Genomic DNA, 17,822 nt, shown 5'->3' on the forward strand with positions numbered 1-17,822 from the left:
TTCACCCTCCTCCCTCCCCCCTTCCCCTCTGGTAACCACCAATCCAATCTCTGTCCCTATGTGTTTGTTTATTGTTGTTATTATCTACTACTTAATGAAGGAAATCATACGGTATTTGACCTTCTCCCTCTGACTTATTTCACTTTGCATCATGCCCTCAATGTCCATCCATGTTGTCACAAATGGCTGGATTTCATCGTTTCTTATGGCTGAGTAGTATTCCATTGTGTATATATACCACAGCTTTTTTATCCATTCATCCCTTGATGGGCACTTAGGTTGCTTCCAAGTCTTGGCTATCGTGAATAAGGCTGCAATGAACACAGGGGTGCATGTATCTTTGCAAATTGGTGTTTTCAAGTTCTTTGGATAAATACCCAACAGTGGAATAGCTGGATCATATGGTAGTTCTATCGTTGAAATTAGGGATCAGAAAATTAAATGCCTACTGGTATAAACAAGTCTAATGAAGACTTAACAAGCTGGGGGGGGCCTGCCCTTATATATATGTATATATGAGACTTAACAAGCTGGAGAGTGCCCAGCTAAAGGGGAAAACTCTTTCTTATTGTCATGGGGGCATCCAGACCTCTGTTGCCAGATCTTGAGATTTCAAGAGAAGCAGGAAATCTGAGAATTTTGTATACTCTCAGTGTTGACATGTTGGCATTTAATTCAGATTTTTAAAGCATAATTGGATGTTGCTCCTGGGCCAGCCTCTGCTCTAGATCTTATGTAAGTTGTTGCAGCCTCTGCTCTAGATCTTATGTAAGTTTGGAGCTCAAAATCAAGCCCAGTATTAAGTATTTGATAAAGGACATATCTTTTTGTACCCTGTCAGTTATGCTCCATTTGTTTCTCAGAGTTGCTTTCTATCAGATGCAGTTCTTTGACTTGTTCCTTGAAAGGTTGTGTGTCATTTCTGAATGAAAGCAATTGAGAAAAAGAAGTATTGTTTTAATCTGAGCGTGTCTAATGCTTTTTCCCTCATGAAAGAGGAATTCACCAAGAGGCCTAAAACTGAGAACTAAGAAAATCTCCACTCCTAGAGATTGACTGAGCAAAATAGAGATTGTTGCCTGTAGCATTTGGGGGCTCAGAGATTTTGTTAAAAAAACAAATGCTGCTACCCATACCTTAGTGATTAAAATTCTTTAGAACTAAGTCTTAAAAGTCTTCAGTTGTATATATTGCATATACCCAGGTATTATGCTGCTAAAGTTGTTGTGAAATAGGCAGAAGGGAAACAGTAACCATCTAGGGAAGCTATAGTCCTGTCGTTTAACGACAGGGATGCTTTCTGAGAAAGGTGGCCTTAGGTGATGTTGTCGTTGTGTGAACATCATAGCGTGTACTTACACAAACCTGGTTGGTACAGCCTACTACACACCTAGGCTGTATGGTACTTAACCTTATGGGACCACCGTCGTATATGCGGTCTGTCGTTGACCAAGACGCCGTTATGTGGCCCATGACCGTACTTACTAGTGAGTTCATTATCATGTTAGAGAACAGAATTTTGCTTTCTGGGTTTCTAGATGGCCTAGGTTTATAAAATGGCTCTAAAATGTTTTTTTCCTCTCTTTCTCCCTTTTTTTCCCCCCACTCCCTCTCTTCTTTAGGTTTTCAAAACAAAAATAGAGTTGCAATCTTGGCAGAACTGGACAAAGAGAAAAGGAAATTACTAATGCAGAACCAATCTTCAACAAATCATCCTGGAGCTAGGTATTGAAGAATAATGTGGTTTTTATATTCAGTGATAAAAAAAAATATCTTGGACAAAATAACTCAAATTGGTTAGCAGTGGTTTGTTTCTTTAACATTGGAATTTATTTACATGTTATGTTTTTTTTCCTAGTTAGATTTGAAAAAATTAGGCTATTTGATTAGATTTTAAATATTTTAATTCTAATTGGAATATTTAATTTTCCCTATAGACTACTCTTAAAAAAAGAAAAGGGTTTTGTATGTTTTTTTGTTACTGAAATTATTGTTAATGTCCCACTTTTTAAACATTCTGCAAATGTTAAACAAACTTAACCTACAAAGTAGGTAAAATTTAGGTAGCTCATTTATTGTATTCAGCTTCTGCCATCTTAAATCTCTTCTCTGAGATCCATCATCCCATTCAACTGCCACTCGAACTTTCTCCTCTCTTTTTCAGCCCGTCCTCTTAAAGGAGTTATCTATACTCATTTCTACTTTCTCTCTCACTCCTCAACCCACTACAATCTGACATCTAGGCCCCCCCTTCTCTGTACAAAGAATAGGTTCGAGCCTGGTCACTTGTAACCTCCTTGTAGCTAAATCTGGTGGACCAAAGTCCTTTTCTTGTTAGACATCTTAGCATTATTTGACACCACTGATCATTCTATTCTCTCCTTAAAATTCTTTTTTCTTGGCTTCCATTCACTTAATGTTATACTATCTTGATTTTTTTTTTTGCAGACATTTCTCCACTGCCTATCTCTTGAATATTGATATTCCTCAGAATTCTGAGAACTCAGTTTCCAAGTTACTTTTTTCCACTGGACAGTGGCGTCCACTTTCACAACCTGTTATTTACATGCCGATAACTTTTTTTTTTTTTTTTTTTGGTGAGGAAGATTGGCCCTGAGCTAATATCTGTTGCCAATCTTCCCCTTTTTTGCTTGAGGAAGATTGTCACTGAGCTAACATCTGTGACAATCTTCCTCTATTTTGTATGTGGTATGCCTCAACAGCATGGCTTGATGAGTGGCGTGTAGGTCCATTCCTGAGATCCGAACGTGCGAACCCCAGGCCGCCTAAGCAGAGCGCACAAACTTAACCACTATGCCACCAGGCTGTGCTGATGACTTTTGCACCTCTAGCCTAGTCCTGTCTTCCACGCACCAAACTGCCTCCTGGACATCTCCACTTCGCTTCATTGTCCTACAGGCATTTCTTTTTTGTGTGTGTGAGGAGATCAGCCCTGTGCTAACATCTGCCAATCCTCCTCTTTTTTTGCGGAGGAAGACTGGCCCTGGGCTAACATCTGTGCCCATCTTCCTCCACTTTATATGGGACGCTGCCACAGCATGGCTTGCCAAGCAGTGCGTCGGTGCACGCCCGGGATCCGAACCGGCGAACCCCGGGCCGCGGCAGCGGAGCGCGCGCACTTAACCGCTTGCACCATCGGGCCGGCCCCTTCCTACAGGCATTTCAAACTTAGTTTGCGCAAACTAAAGTCGTCTTCCTTTCCCTCTCTCTAATTGCTTCATATTCTAGGGTTTCTTGTCGCAGTGAATGGTACAGATCTACTAGTTATCAGAGTCAGAAATGTGAACTTTAATTGTTTATTATTCCCTTTCATTTCCATCTCCAAGCATTTTTTCTCATAAGAGATATAAATATAAGTTTATACTTTGAAATGTGTCTCATATCTGTCCATTTTTCTTCATTGCTACTGATGCTGCCCTGGTCCTGGCCACTCTTCATTTCTTGCTTCAGTTACTATCACTGCTTCCTCATTGAATTTCCTGTAGTCTTAAGTCCTCTTGAATACATTTATCAGTTTTTTCAGTTAGGATGTTTTATTGTTTTAACAGAAAACCAACAAAGTTGGCATAAACATTAGGATATATGTTAACCAGGAAGGTGAAGGTAAGATGGTTCCAGAGTAGCTTAATGTAGTGGCACAACAGTGTCAGCAGTGGTCCAGCTTCCTTTCTGCCTTTCTCCATGGATCAGTAGCTCCCTAATGGTCAAAATATGACTGCAGTAGCCTAGGCATCACCTCTACACTGAGCCACCTGTAGAGGCAAAAGCCAGAAAGGTTCCTATCCTATGTCCCTTTTTTAAGAGTGAGGAGAATGTTCTCAGAAGCCTTCCCACAGACTGCCCATCAAATCTAGTTGCCCAGTATTGTGTATCTTTCTCTTGCCTAAACCAGGAGCCAGCAAGGGGAATGGCATTGTCTTATACCAGTCAAAGTTCACCCCCTGAGGGATGAGCCTGGCCTGCCATGAAGCATGGGACCACCAATGATTGAATTAAGTTTGGGTTCCATCAGCATGGAGGAAGGGAGATAAATAGTTGTTGAGGAGGTGACCAGCACTGTCTGCTGTAGCGGTGGTCTTTCTGGACCGTCATGTGGTACTTCTTCTTTTTTTTTTTTGTGAGGAAGATCAGCTCTGAGCTAACATCCGTGCTAATCCTCTTTTTGCTGAGGAAGACCGGCTCTGAGCTAACATCTGTTGCCAATCCTCCTCCTTTTTTTTCTCCCCCAAAGCCCCAGTAGATAGTTGTATGTCATAGTTGGACATCATTCTAGTTGCTGTATGTGGGACGCGGCCTCAGCATGGCCGGACAAGCGGTGCGTCTGTGCGCGCCCGGGATCCGAACCCGGGCCGCCAGTAGCGGAGCGTGCGCACTTAACCACTAAGCCACAGGGCCGGCCCGGTGGTACTTCTGATCATGTCACTCCTCTGCTTATAACACTCTTTGGAAGTCTCCCTTTCCTGTTACAATAAGATCTAGATTTCTTAATATATTTCACAAGGCTCTTCATATCCTGGCACCTGCCTGCCTCCTCAGCCTCATTTTTTGCCAACCCACTTCACCCCTCCCCAGCCCTGACCTCCAGTCCTGCTGAACTCTCATTTCTTCAAACATGTCAGGCTCTTTTGCCCCAGGCCGTTGCACACTACACCTTCTGCTGGAAACATTCAGGTCTTCAGTTTTCACCATAAAGGGAACTTAATGATGGACTGGAGTACCTCAAATCTGTTTGAAACTAAGAGACCATAAATCATCAATAAAAAGGAGATAATTTGAAGCCCTAGTAAATAACATAGGCTTTCTTCATATAAATTAATGTAGACAGTGGGAGAAGGAAAAAAGACTTATTCTCAAAGGTCTCCTTTTATCCATATAAAGAATATATAATGAAAAATGTGATTGAGAAGTAAGAAAGTCTCTACCTTAAACAGCCATGTAACTAAGATTCCCATTTTAGCATTGCGCTTTCGAGACCCTCTCTTAATAAGGACTTCCGGGATCATGCTGAGCAGCAGCATATTGCAGCCCAGCAGAAGGCAGCTTTGCAGGTGAGCAAAATGTAACTGACATTCTTGTCTCTGGAGATCTCCTGGGTCTTGGAAGCCAGCACAATTCCTATTTTGTATTTCAGTGGAGCAATATCAATAAAAATGTTCCCCACATAATTGCAGTCGTTTGCTGATGTTCAATCACGCCCAAAGGATTTGAAGGACCAATACAGCAGTAATGAAAGTATCTTTTATGGTACTGATGCGGTCATGATTGATTCTGTGCTGTACCTGGCAAGGGATTGCTTGTGCACAAAAGAGTTTAGGATATTTGGATGGACAGAATGATCTTAAAAGCTGAACTGGCTAGTTTAATAGTACATATATATTATTTCAAATTTGACATGCCATTATATCCTGTGATAGTCTTTGATAGGTTTACTATTGTTGTTTGGATTCTTTTTTTTTTTTTTTTAATTCCCCCCCCCCCCCCGCCCCCAAAGCCCCAGTGGATAGTTGTATGTCATGGTTGCACATCCTTCTAGTTGCTGTATGTGGGACGCGGCCTCAGCATGGCCGGAGAAGCGGTTCCTCGGTGCACGCCCGGGATCCGAACCCGGGCCGCCAGCAGCGGAGCACACGCACTTAACCGCTAAGCCACAGGGCCAGCCCTGGATTCTTTTTTTTAATGGCCAGCATGACTGTTGTGCAGGAAATGTTTATTTAAAGACTAACTCTTACCATAGGAATGTGATAATCTATCAGTTTAAAAAATATTGTTCTTCATAAACAGTTTTATTATTATGCTGATCTTGGATAATTTAATTAAGATTCCCAGAGACCTTGGACAACACATCGTTACCTATGCTTTTAAACCTTAGAATCTCAGAGTTAGAAGGGACATTAACCATCATCTCACTTTAGACAACTTAAAAACAGTCCTGCTTTCTTTAGTGGCAGAGGGAAGTCACTGATGGTTATTTACGTTCCAACATTCTCTCCAAAATGTTGGTATCTTAATCACAGTAATCAGCTGCCTTTCCCCCCCCCTCCTTCCAACACTGCCCTTCTTAAGCTCCTGCTTTGTTGATCAAGAGCAGAGTACTTGGAAACCTTTGTTGCTAGTCCCCTGTCCCCACCCACCTCAAGGAACAAAGTAATTCATGTCTGACTCATTTATTGACTGAAGAGAAGCAAGGGAGAGTGGGGATGATAAATGAGTACTTGATGCAACTTGTTAATGTGAATTCTTTATTATTGTCCATCTCCTGTGTATTTAAACAAAATTAGCAGCATAAGAACTGATTTTTAAAATAAATTTGGTGTCAAGCACTCAGAAAGGATAAGTAATTTTAATGCCTTGGTTGAAGAATTGTGACTCATAATAGCTTAATTGCATTTTTTTTTTTTAACTCTTTCCCAGCATGCACATGCACATTCATCTGGATACTTCATAACTCAAGACTCTGCCTTTGGGAATCTTATTCTTCCTGTTTTACCTCGCCTTGACCCAGAATGAAGAAAATATTTGTAATGAAAGTGACTTTAATATCAAATGCCAAAGCTACTATCATTCAGTGCTACATGAACTGTGACTTGCAGAACTTTGGTGAACTTTTATATTTTTTGCTTCTTTAAAAGAATGGTATGTGTAAGTGAAAGCAAAAAAGGAGGGTAACCAGGATGATGAGAGCTTTGAAAACTGTATTGTCTGAGGAACTGATTATGTTACCCAGGACTGTAACTTTTTGTAACGCAGTTTGATTTTTAACCCTGAATCAGACTTTGAATTGGATGGTCACAAAAACTCACCCCCCCAGCTTCCAACTAGTTGGATTGAGTATATCATGTTCACAGTGGACTTTCAAGAACCATTTATAGTACTTAACTTGAAAGAAATGAGGTTGCTTTTTAAAAATGTGAGCTAATAGGCTTAAATAAGTTGCTTTTGTATTTGCTGTTTATGGAATTGATATCAGTGTACCTTTTGACTTTATAGTTAACATATCATCCTGAAATATCCTTTTAACTCATAGCTAGTTCCCCTATTCTCAATTTTAAAAGAAAACCCAAGATAAGACTAAGTTACCAACCAGTCTTAAACATTTTTTATAAACCTATGCCACTATAAATTATGTGACTAAATGCTGTTAAAAATAATTATAAGAAATGTAGTGGTGTTAAAATTTGTACATGCTCTTATTTAGTGTTACCACATAAATGGTGTGCCTGCTTGGTTGTATTGTCCATTTTTGTTCTAGTTAGAAATGTATGTAAGTTGAGCCCCTTTTTGATTACTTTAAGGAGGAAGGAGTTCGATTAAGCAAATTTCTCAACATGACACATCTTTAAGAGAACCTGGGGTTCTTATTTAAATATGCAGTTCCCACTGCCTTACCCTAGTCCTACAGAATTAGAATCTCTAATTCAAAATAAAGTCTGAAAACCATGGGTTTAGAGAATTCAGTTTTCATGATATATATTTATAAACTCAGACTCATAGGTCTCTGCAACTTAGAGGTCATTTAGCTAAAATCCTACATTTTTTTTTACTTTTACATAAATATAGGGTTGAAATTATATTTTACACTGTATCACAGATACAGTATTTTATATAACTACTTACAACTGACCTCATCTTGGCCTTGAGTCCCCATCCTCTCTGGGGGCAGGATAAAATTTAAACTTAAAATTCCAGTTGGGGTCAATAGTTAGTCAAAGTTCATCTCCCTTTTCAAAGAGTTTCTTCTCCCTCCTTCCCTAGATATTTGCACCAGCCACATAGCCTCATCTTACCCAAACTGTATGAAGCAGGAGTGACAATTTGAGACTTGACTGTGCCCTTTAGATTCTCCTGAGAATCTGAACTGATTTTCTTCAATTGGGTGAGTTGGCAGCTGTCCCCACTGTAGTGGTCACCATTATAGCAAAGGTGCCCTTACGCCTGCTGCTGAGGAGCTCCCCGGGGGCCTCTGGCTCCTGTCCTGCCTCAGGTCCGTCCAGCTGTTCCTTGGGCCTCCTAATAGTGGCGTTCATTTTCTTGAATTACTTTGACTAAGTTCCTGTTGTGTGTGATCCATGACCTACTGGCATGGTTCTAAATCTATCTACTGATGCTAGGGAGATAAAACATTTGGATTGTGTAATTTTTATACTGTTGAAGGCTCTACCTAATGTATGACTTTTATAACCTAGATAAAGAGATCTTTTTTCCAGTGGTATCTTTTCTAGTCTCTTAGCCTTTTAAATAGATGTTGCCTAAATCCTGCAGTCCTGGCTAGGAAGCACTTCCTCCCACCCCTCTGCGTTGAGTCCCCTACAAATTCAGTTCAGTTCTGTATGTATTTATTAATATCTACTCTGTCTATAAAGCACTCTGTAAAGGCTTTGGGGGGAAAAGATGAGTGAGACCTGCTCTTAAGGCGGTCACAGTGGAGGAGCCTCCTCTGGTACAGCAGGAATGACGGAGGAGCCAGAATGCACGGAGGGGCACAGGAGAGGCATCCTGGAGCAGGCGGCAGTCCAGATAGGCCTAGAAGTATTGGTAGGATGTTACCTGGCAAGAGAAGGAAGAGCTGCTCCAGGCAAAGGTCAAGATTTCATAATCAAAGAGAAGTAGGAACCAAGACAGTTGTGAGGACCGCAGGAAATAATGGAAAGGGCAGGAGTGGACTCAGAAGCCCTGAGGTCAAGTTCCAGCATCGCTTCTCTCAGATTGCGGGTGAATTTGGCGAGATCACTTAGCCTCTCTTTCTTTACATGTCGCTTGGTCTTGTCTGTAAAATAGGAACCTTACACACTCTGCCTACTTCATAAATTGTCTAGACCAGGATTTTTCAAAGTGCAGGTCTCAACCTGTTACTGAATTGAGAAGCCAACTTAATGGCTTAATGGGGTGTGACTAGCATTTTTTTTTCCTTAGAAAACATTAGAGTGCATGGCACATAGTAATAGAAGATTCATGAAACAAAACCTCCTGTTTCTGTGTGTTCGTGTGTTTGTTTTACTTGTTTACTGTATGTTCCACCAGTATGTAAGGTCTTTGAAGACAGGGATTTTGTTTCCCTCCCTCCCTCTTCTTTGTTTACTACTGTGTTCTGCTTAGAATAGTATTCGGCATATAGTAGGTGGTCAGTACCTACTCACTGAAGGAACAAACGAATGAATGACTGAATATGACCTGGATCATGATGTAAAGGGTATTTTTTTTTTACTGTGAGTCATGGCAAAAAAGTTTTGAAAGCCACTGCTGAATAATACAGATGATAGTGCCTTGTATGATTCTGGAATAAAAACTGAAATGACTCAATAATTTCAAAGGCAGATTTTTTTTCCTGAACAATCTATAAGCTGTCTCAATAAGTTGTCTTAGTTCTTTGCTTCACTTTGGCAACAGAAACTCAGCCTTTCTATGAGTTTAAGGCCCATTGAGGCAAGGTTTTGGCAAATATGGTTACACTGAGAATAGAAGATCAACAGAGAGAACATCAATTCATCAATGCAGTTCCACTACCGGAATACCCTCAGCTAGACCAAGTCCCATTTCAACAGCATTAAGCTCAACCAATATTTGCTGAGTGCTTTTCTTATTCACGTCTGTGTGCACAGTGACTAGTGCACAGTAGACACCCACAATTTTTTTTAATGAGCAAATAAAGAATGAACATGGATAGAGGAGAACTGTCCTCAAGAATCGGACAACTTAGAGCGGGCGAGACAAGCACACTGACAGCTAATACTGGTGCAACTTAGTGAAGAGAGAATGAATGCATGAGCCTGGAAGGACCAGTGGAGGCCACATCAGAGAACAAGCCTTTGAACTTGGCTTTCAAGATGAGAGGATTTCAGCCAGGAAAGATGGAGCAACATTCAAAGCAGAGGAAAAGCCCACACAAAGGCAGAGAGGAGAGCAGATGTAGGGGCCATTGTGAAGCAACCAAAAGTCCAATTTGGCTGGACTTGTATGGCTAAATTTGGATAAATTTGTATATGGTGATAATTAGAAATGAGGCCAAAGGTAGGCTGAATTGATATTCTAGAGTCTTCAATTCTAGGGTGAGGCAAATATCTTTAGCTGATATACAGCTGGGAGCTATTGAACATTTCTGAGCGTAGGCAGGTACAGAGATGAACTGATTAGGCCCTCATCAGCTCTTGGGAAAGGGGAACTTGCCAGGCACCAGAAGAATACTGTTCTTAATTTCTACTGAGAATTCAGACAGGTGTGTTCTGTTTACGTCTTCACCTCAACTCCAGCCCCATCTACCTCTGCTGTCTCTTCCACTTAGTTCTTGGACCCTTTCCCCAAGCTTCTCTTTCCTCACCTTCCACCCTTATCTACCTCTCTCTTCACCCAGCATTCTTCTCTAGCTCTATCTCCAAGAATCTTTTAGAAAGGAAAAAGCAAGACAACCTCACACAGTATTCATTTAATCTTCACATCATCTCAATGTGGTAGCGGATATTCTCAGTAATCTACTCAGCATTAATTCTTCCTTTCTCCTGCCTAACAATACCAGATTTCTGGTGGGCATGCTCCTTCCCAATATAGCCGGTGTGCTTCAGGAGAAGCTGACTGTCCCAGCAACAGGAGTGGGCCTTACATGCTCCAAATTGGTCAGGGCAGTTCCCTTTTGCCACAGCCAGTCAGCATGTGGTATTTCACAGGCCACAGGATTTGGTTCAAGGTTGGACATGTTACCCAAATTCAACCCAAATGAGTGAGACTTCAGGAGAGGTTTACTGGGCTTAGGGAAAAGATGTGTTCTCACCTTTCTGAGAATGCTTCCAAAAGAAAGTCTTTCTCTGTAGATGTGTACAAGGAAATACATATAAATACATTTACCTGAGTGTTGTTGGCAGCCATCATGTGACCAGGCGGTGGAACCAGTCTTAGGATAAAGCCACCACCATACAAGGTGCAACAGAGACACTGGGTCCCTGATGACATCATTGCACTGCTGAGTCAAACAACCCCTGAAGTGCTACCCTTTCTCTGGAATTTCCGGTTATGGGAGGTAATAAATCCTCAGTATTGTTTAAGCCAGATTACGTAGGTTTTCTGTCACTTGCCACCTAAATGCCCTAATATAAGATGTACTGACTTGCTAACTAACCTCTTAGCCACACAGCTAGGTAGTGGGAAAGCAGAACTCTTAAAACTCTGGTTTCTCCTCAGGACCACACAGTGCTGCCTCCACCTTACGCCCTTCTTCATCGTCTGAATCAAAGTTGGTTGCCTGTGCATTCCGTGTCTTGCAGTTCAGTCTCCTGCCCGGCATCTGCTGACCTTAACCCTTCCATGACATGTCCCTTCCTGATGACTGCCCTACTGTGACCTCCGGAATTCCCTTTGCTTCAATCACCAAAATATATCTATGCATTCCACCTTTTCCTCAGTACCTGGCTTTCTCTTGAGGTCTACAGGTCTCTTGTGCCTCTCAGGAGAAGTGAGATCAGGGGTTCACATCTCAGCTGCAGGTTCAGCTCATTTCTGGCTCCCTCACCGTTGCCACTCCAGAATATTGTTTTAACTTCATTTCAGAATTCACTTCTTAAAAACGCACGTCCCATCCCCCCTTAAAAACTTCAGTGTCATCATTGCCAAGTACTGTGAGCACTCCCTCACGTTCCTTCAGGACCTTGGCTCCCACTCCACAGGCTCCCTCGGCGCCACCCCTGCTGCCGTCCTGGGCACACTGACAGCCATCTTAGTGTGAAATAACACCCTAGTCTCCCAGGTCCTCATCCTCTGCTCCAAAGACCGCCTTCTCCATTCTCCAGTCACCATACACTGGCCACCCTGAACCTGGAATCTGCTGTCCCTGCCTTCTTGCTCCCCAAGTTCTGCAGCCACATACTCGGAGATTTCACACTGTCACTTACCTCTTTTCATTCCTCTCGCTCTTCACAGAATCATGCTTTTTGCCTATAAATGTGAATCTACTTAAAGACCTTCCAATGATCTTCTGTCTTTTTCAAGCTGGACTAACTGTCCCTTCACCACCAGACTGTATTTGTTTCTATAGCCCCTCCCATTACCACATCTAATCACCCTACCTGCATTTGTGACCATTTACTCTGCCTTTCTTGCTGTAATGAACCAATGGTTCATGTTCCTTCTGAAGGCTGATTTCTACATTTGTCTTCCCTTCATCTGCACCCCATTCCATTATTGTCCCATTTCTCTGCTTCCCTGTACAACAGACTTCCCAAAAGAGTCATCTATACTAGCTGTCTTTAATTTCTCTCCTCCCATTGTCTCTGGAACTGACCCTAATCAAGCTTATGTCTCCACAAATTCTCTGAAATTATTCTTGTAAAACCACCAGTCATCTCCACTTGGCCAAATCCAATTCTCGATCTTCATCCCATCTTTTTTTTTTTTTTTTTTTGAGGAAGATTAGCCCTGGACTAACATCCGAACCCATCTTCCTCTACTTTAATGGGACGCTGCCACAGGATGGCTTTGATAAGTGTATGTAGGTCTGTGCCCTGGATCCAAACCTGTGAACCCAGGGCTGCAGAAGCAGAGCGTGCAAACTTAACTGCTACACCACCGGGCCAGCCCCATTCATCCCTTGTCTTACTTGAACTCTCAGCAGCATTTTCCACAACTTATCACTCCTTCTTTCTTGCAATACAATCGGCATTTGTCTTCAATAATACCGCACTCTCCTGGTTTTCCTCCTACCTTATTGGTTGTTTCTTTTCCGTCTCATTTGCTGGCTTCTCCTACTTTGAAAAGCAAAATGTTGGACTAAAGACCAGCCTTTCCATTTCTTTTCTATCTACAGTCATTCCCTGGGTAATCCTATCTAGCACCATGGCTTTAAGTACTGACTGTCTTCTTATTACTTTCAAACTTATATCGCCAGCCCTGATCTCTCCCTTTGTGGTGGTTAGTCTCCAAAGATGGCTGCCATCAATTCCTCCTGTCCCTATGCCACTGTTCTCATCAAAAGGGGGAGTCTGTTTCCCCTCCCCTTGCAAATATGCTGGCCTTGTGACGTGTTTTGACAAATAGGATATGGCAGAAGAGACGTTATGTCAATTCCGACCTATCTTTTAAGAGGCCTGACAGCTTCTGCTCTTGTCCTTTCTGGAGAAGCCAGCCACTCTGTAAGAAGTCTGACTCCCTGTGACCGCCATGCTGTGAGGAAGGCCAAGCTAACCCCATGCAGAGGCCATATGGTGGAGCACTGAGGTGCCAGAGATGTGAGGGAAACCACTTTGGACCTTCCTGCTCAGCCCAGCCACCAGCTGAATGCAGGCAAGTGAGTGACCCCAACTGATGCCACATAGAGCAGAACTGCCCAGCGGAGCCCAGTCAATGCACGAAATTGTGAGAAACAATACATTGTTGCTGTTTTAAACCTCTAAGTTTTGAGGTAGTTTATTATGCAGCAAAAGATAACTAAATACCCTTGATCTCCAAACTCCCACATCCATTGTCAACATGACATCTCCACTTGGAAGTCTAGTAGGCTTCCAAACTTAACATGTCCAAAATCAGATTCTTGATAGCTCACCTTCCCAGCATGCTCTTTCCTCCATCTCAGTAAATGGCCATTTGCACAGCCATTAACATGGGAGTCATTCTAGGCTCCTTTCTCACATTCCTCTTTCAATCTTGGCAGCACTAGCCTCAGAATACATCCGGAATCCCGTGAATTCTTACTACGTCCACTGCTATCATCTTGCTCCAAGCCACCATCATCATTACTGAGACGACTACAATAGCCTTCAAACTGGTCTTCCTCTTTCCATGTTTGTCCCCTGCCCTCCATCTCACCCCACAGTTGAGAATATTCAACACAGCAGCCAGAGTGATACTTTAAAAATGTAAATAAGGCACCCCACAAAAAATGCTCAGCATCACTAATCATTAGGGAAGTGAGACCTATGAGAGCACTAGGACCACTCATTAGAATGGCTATTATCCAAAAAACAGAAAATAGGTGTTGGCGAGGATGTGGAGAAATTGGAACCCTCGTGCACTGTTGGTGGGTGTGTAAAATGGTACAGCTGCTGTGGAAAACAGTATGGCAGTTCCTCAAAAAATTAGACATAGAATTATCATTTGATCCAGTAATTCCACTTCTGGGCAAATACCCAAAAGAACTGAATGCAAGGGCTCCAACAGATATTTGTGCACCTGTGTTCACAGCAGTATTATTCACAATAACCAAACAGTGGAAACAACCCAAATGTCCATCAACAGACGAATGGATAAACAAAATTGGTCTATACATACAATGGAATGTTAGCCTTAAAAAGGAACGAAATTCTGCTACGTGCTACAACATAGATGAACCCTGAAGCCATTATGCTAAGTGAAATAAGCCAGACACAAAAGGACAAATACTGTACGATTCCACTTATATGAAGTACCTAGAGTAGTCAGATTCATAGAGACAGAAAGTAGAATGGTGGTTACCAGGGGCTGGGGGCAAGGCGAGATGAGGAGTTATTGTTCAATGGGTACAGAGTTACAGTATGGGATGATGAAAAAGTTCTGGAAATGAATAGTCGTGATGGTTGCACAACAATGTGAATGTACTTAATGCCACTGAACCGTAACATTTAAAAATGGTTAAAATGGTAAATTTTATGTTATGTACATTTTACCATAATAAATTTTAATATAAATATGGTCATTTTTCTTCTGTACTGATTTTCCATCTCACTAAGAGTAAACGCCCAAATTCTTACAATGGATTACAAATATACAAAATATTGTCAAATGAGTCTGTTATTTCTTGGAACAAAAAAATTTAGCTGAAAACAAGCAGAGTGGAGTTTTTTCCCCCTTGAATCTTAATGTAGTCTTTCTCTTTCCCCCTTAGTTATTAAGCTCTTCTATTGAGAGGTTGTTCATCTACTGAAAACTGCCAATGACCAAAATGACAATTGGAAATTGAGCCAAAAGTATATGTGCCTCTATCTCGTTGTGGAACTAGCAGGTCTGAATGGTAATAAATGTCAGTCCCTGGTCCAGAGTGATATCCTTATTCTTTGTGGCTTTGGTCAGGCAAACCAGCCTGGTCCAGCAAATAGAAAATGGTTTGACCTGAGATGCTCAGCCCTCCCACTCTGCCAGAAGGTGATGATGTTTTCTTAGCCCCTGCTGTCTGCCTTAATGTCAGGCAAAAGGAACTTTGAAGAGACAGTGTTCCAGATACTTCTGGGACGTCATGACCTTTGCACTTGCTGTTTCCCCTGCCTGGCATGCTCTTCTTCCTTATACTCATGTAGCTTGCTCCCTCAACAGTCTCAAGTCTTTAGGTTAAATGTCATCTTTTCAGTGATGCCTTCTTTGACCACTCTACTTAAAATTTCATCTCCCTTCCCCAGTACAACCTTCCTTCATTTTTCTTTCCGGCACTTAGCACCTTCTAACATAGAAGGTAACCTACTTTCTTATTTTGTTTATTGTCTTCCTTCTCCTACTGGAATATAAATCCTATAAGTGCAGATACTTTTATGTGGTTTTTTCTTCTCACTGATATATATCCCCAGTACTTAGGACAGTGCCTGGCACATCACAGCAAGTGTTCAAACATTTTAATGAATAAATGAAACAAGTCTGACCATCCCAAAGGAAATCTGGCATCTCAGTCCTCAGCAGTGGACCCTTCCCCAAGTGAAATGTACACATGCATATGCACAAAAAACTGTGCCTCTAATTCTAGGGGATTCCTAGATTCCATGAAGCCCAGCCATGGGTGCCAGGTTAAAATCTTTCCATCAAAAGAAATTTATCTGCTACCTCTTTGGACGCTTCTCCAGTGCGGTCTTTTGGGAATCGTCTGAATGCCACAGGTGTTACTACTATTGGGAGTCTCCCAGGAGATCCTGAGCCTTACGATATTCTAGCAAATACAGTGAAGCTGGCAGCCATATTGCTGTGAAGAAAACAGGCGTGTATGCCAGCATCTCGTTCTTCTTTACTGAGCTGTTAATTCAAGTTCTCTTAGGAAAGCATCCAGCAGTGAAAATACAGGCTCAGAGCCACAAGCTGTAGCACAGGCCTGCATCCTGGGGGCGCAGACCGTCATCAGAGCACCGAGTTCTTCTCCCAGTTTAGCCACTTCGTGAGTCAAGTACTCACAGGTGCAAAGCTGCTCCCTTTGAATACACCTGGCTCCTTGGGAATAGGAGACGACCTGCAGGGTGACAGTGATCGGCTTGTAGATTCTGTTCAAGGTTGCTAATTTCTGAGGCTGCAGAATCCAAGAGGACTGGCTACTCCTAAGAGGAGGAGCTCACATGTACAGTCTGCCAGACGAGAACTGCAGAATGAGGAAGACCGTTAGAAAAGAAAGAGGTGATGGCAGAGGAGCGGGTGGGAGGGAGAGGGCCTCCAGGCAGAGGGTGAGGGGAGCAGCAGGCACAATGGCAGAGAGGAAGGGAATGGTGTGACAGCACAAGCCAGCAATCCATGTGGAGGGTTTGGAGCTTTATCAGAATGGCTTCGGAGAGCCATCAAAGGGGGAATGATAGAATAAGATTTGTATTTAGTGAGATCTTCCCAGAAGGCAGTGGATGATGGACTGGTGGAGGCAAGGAGACCAGTCAGGCTGCAATTAAGTAATCATGGGGCAAAATGGTATGAGCTGACCAAGCTGGTGGCAGTGAGGAGAATGCAAAGGGAAGAGATTCAAAGGTTATTAAGGTAGGTAGAGTTATCCAATAATGGAAACTGATTATGGAGGATGAAAGAGGAAGCGGGAGAGGGAAGAGGAGGGTCCTAGAATAACTGTCAGGTTTCTGGTTGGGCAACATGGTGGATACTGGTACCACTTCCTTAGGAAGAAATATGGGGTGGGGACCTGGCATTGAGGAGCCTTTCTCAACTGAGGTTCCACTACAGAAGCCCTAATGCCCTAGGGCCTCCACTGTCTGGAATGAATTAACCTCTCCCCGCTGCATCTAGAATGGTACTAGTCATGGACCTGAGTTCTCCTTGGGAGAACTAAGAAAATGGGCACTCAAGTCATTTTCAGCATTCTGTGGTCCAGATGAAGAATCCCAGTTGAGAAAGGTTTAGATAATGTAGGTCTACTTATCTAAGGCCATGGGAGTGGATGAAATTGCCCTGAGAAAGTATATAAAGTTGAATCAGTATAAATGAGAGTGAAGGGATGAGGAGCCTGAGAAAGAGAATCTAGAGATGCAGCGGAAAAGTAGGAGACAGTGACACCTTAAGTTCTCATGGAAGCCATGGAGAAGATAATTTCAGATAGGAGAGGGATCAAGCTATTTCCCAAAGTGTGGTTACTGTGTCACTGTGATGATGCTAGAGGTGATTCTTGGGAGTATATGGGCAAACCTTCCTAAATTTTTTTTAATATTTATTTATTTATTTTTCCCCCCAAAGCACCAGTAGATAGTTGTATGTCATAGCTGCACATCCTTCTAGTTGCTGTGTGTGGGACGCGGCCTCAGCATGGCCGGAGAAGCGGTGCGTTGGTGCGCGCCCGGGATCTGAACCCGGGCCGCCAGCAGCGGAGCGCGTGCACTTAACCGCTAAGCCACGGGGCCGGCCAAACCTTCCTAATTTTAATAGTTACGAATTTATATCTATTTATTGCATTAATACAGCATTTATGTATTAATATAAATAACCATAGCTAACTTAGAGTTATTATTTTTTGACAGTTACTATGTAGAGGCATGATTCTAAGTGCTTTATATGTATTAATATTCTTACTAGGGCCGGCTCCGTGGCTTAGCGGTTAAGTGCGCGAGCTCTGATGCTGGCGGCCCGGGTTCGGATCCCGGGCGCGCCCCAAGGCACCACTTCTCCGT

At 42.5% G+C, this 17,822-nt stretch overlaps 1 protein-coding gene across 1 annotated transcript in view; it reads left to right on the top strand.

Annotated features, from left to right (window-relative positions):
- INIP (INTS3 and NABP interacting protein) overlaps positions 1-14,664 on the top strand; it is a 32,705-nt gene extending 18,041 nt beyond the window's left edge. Inside the window, exons 3-5 of the mRNA XM_014782078.2 lie at positions 1,623-1,725; positions 4,979-5,069; positions 6,433-14,664. Coding sequence (XP_014637564.1) covers positions 1,623-1,725; positions 4,979-5,069; positions 6,433-6,528 — 290 coding nt within the window. The 3' untranslated portion in view covers positions 6,529-14,664. The remainder of the gene's footprint in view (positions 1-1,622; positions 1,726-4,978; positions 5,070-6,432) is intronic.
- Positions 14,665-17,822: the final 3,158 nt, after the last annotated feature.

Source organism: Ceratotherium simum, chromosome 29 (assembly GCF_057802395.1).
Source record: "Ceratotherium simum simum isolate JZ-2026a chromosome 29, ASM5780239v1, whole genome shotgun sequence".
NCBI lineage: Eukaryota > Metazoa > Chordata > Mammalia > Perissodactyla > Rhinocerotidae > Ceratotherium > Ceratotherium simum.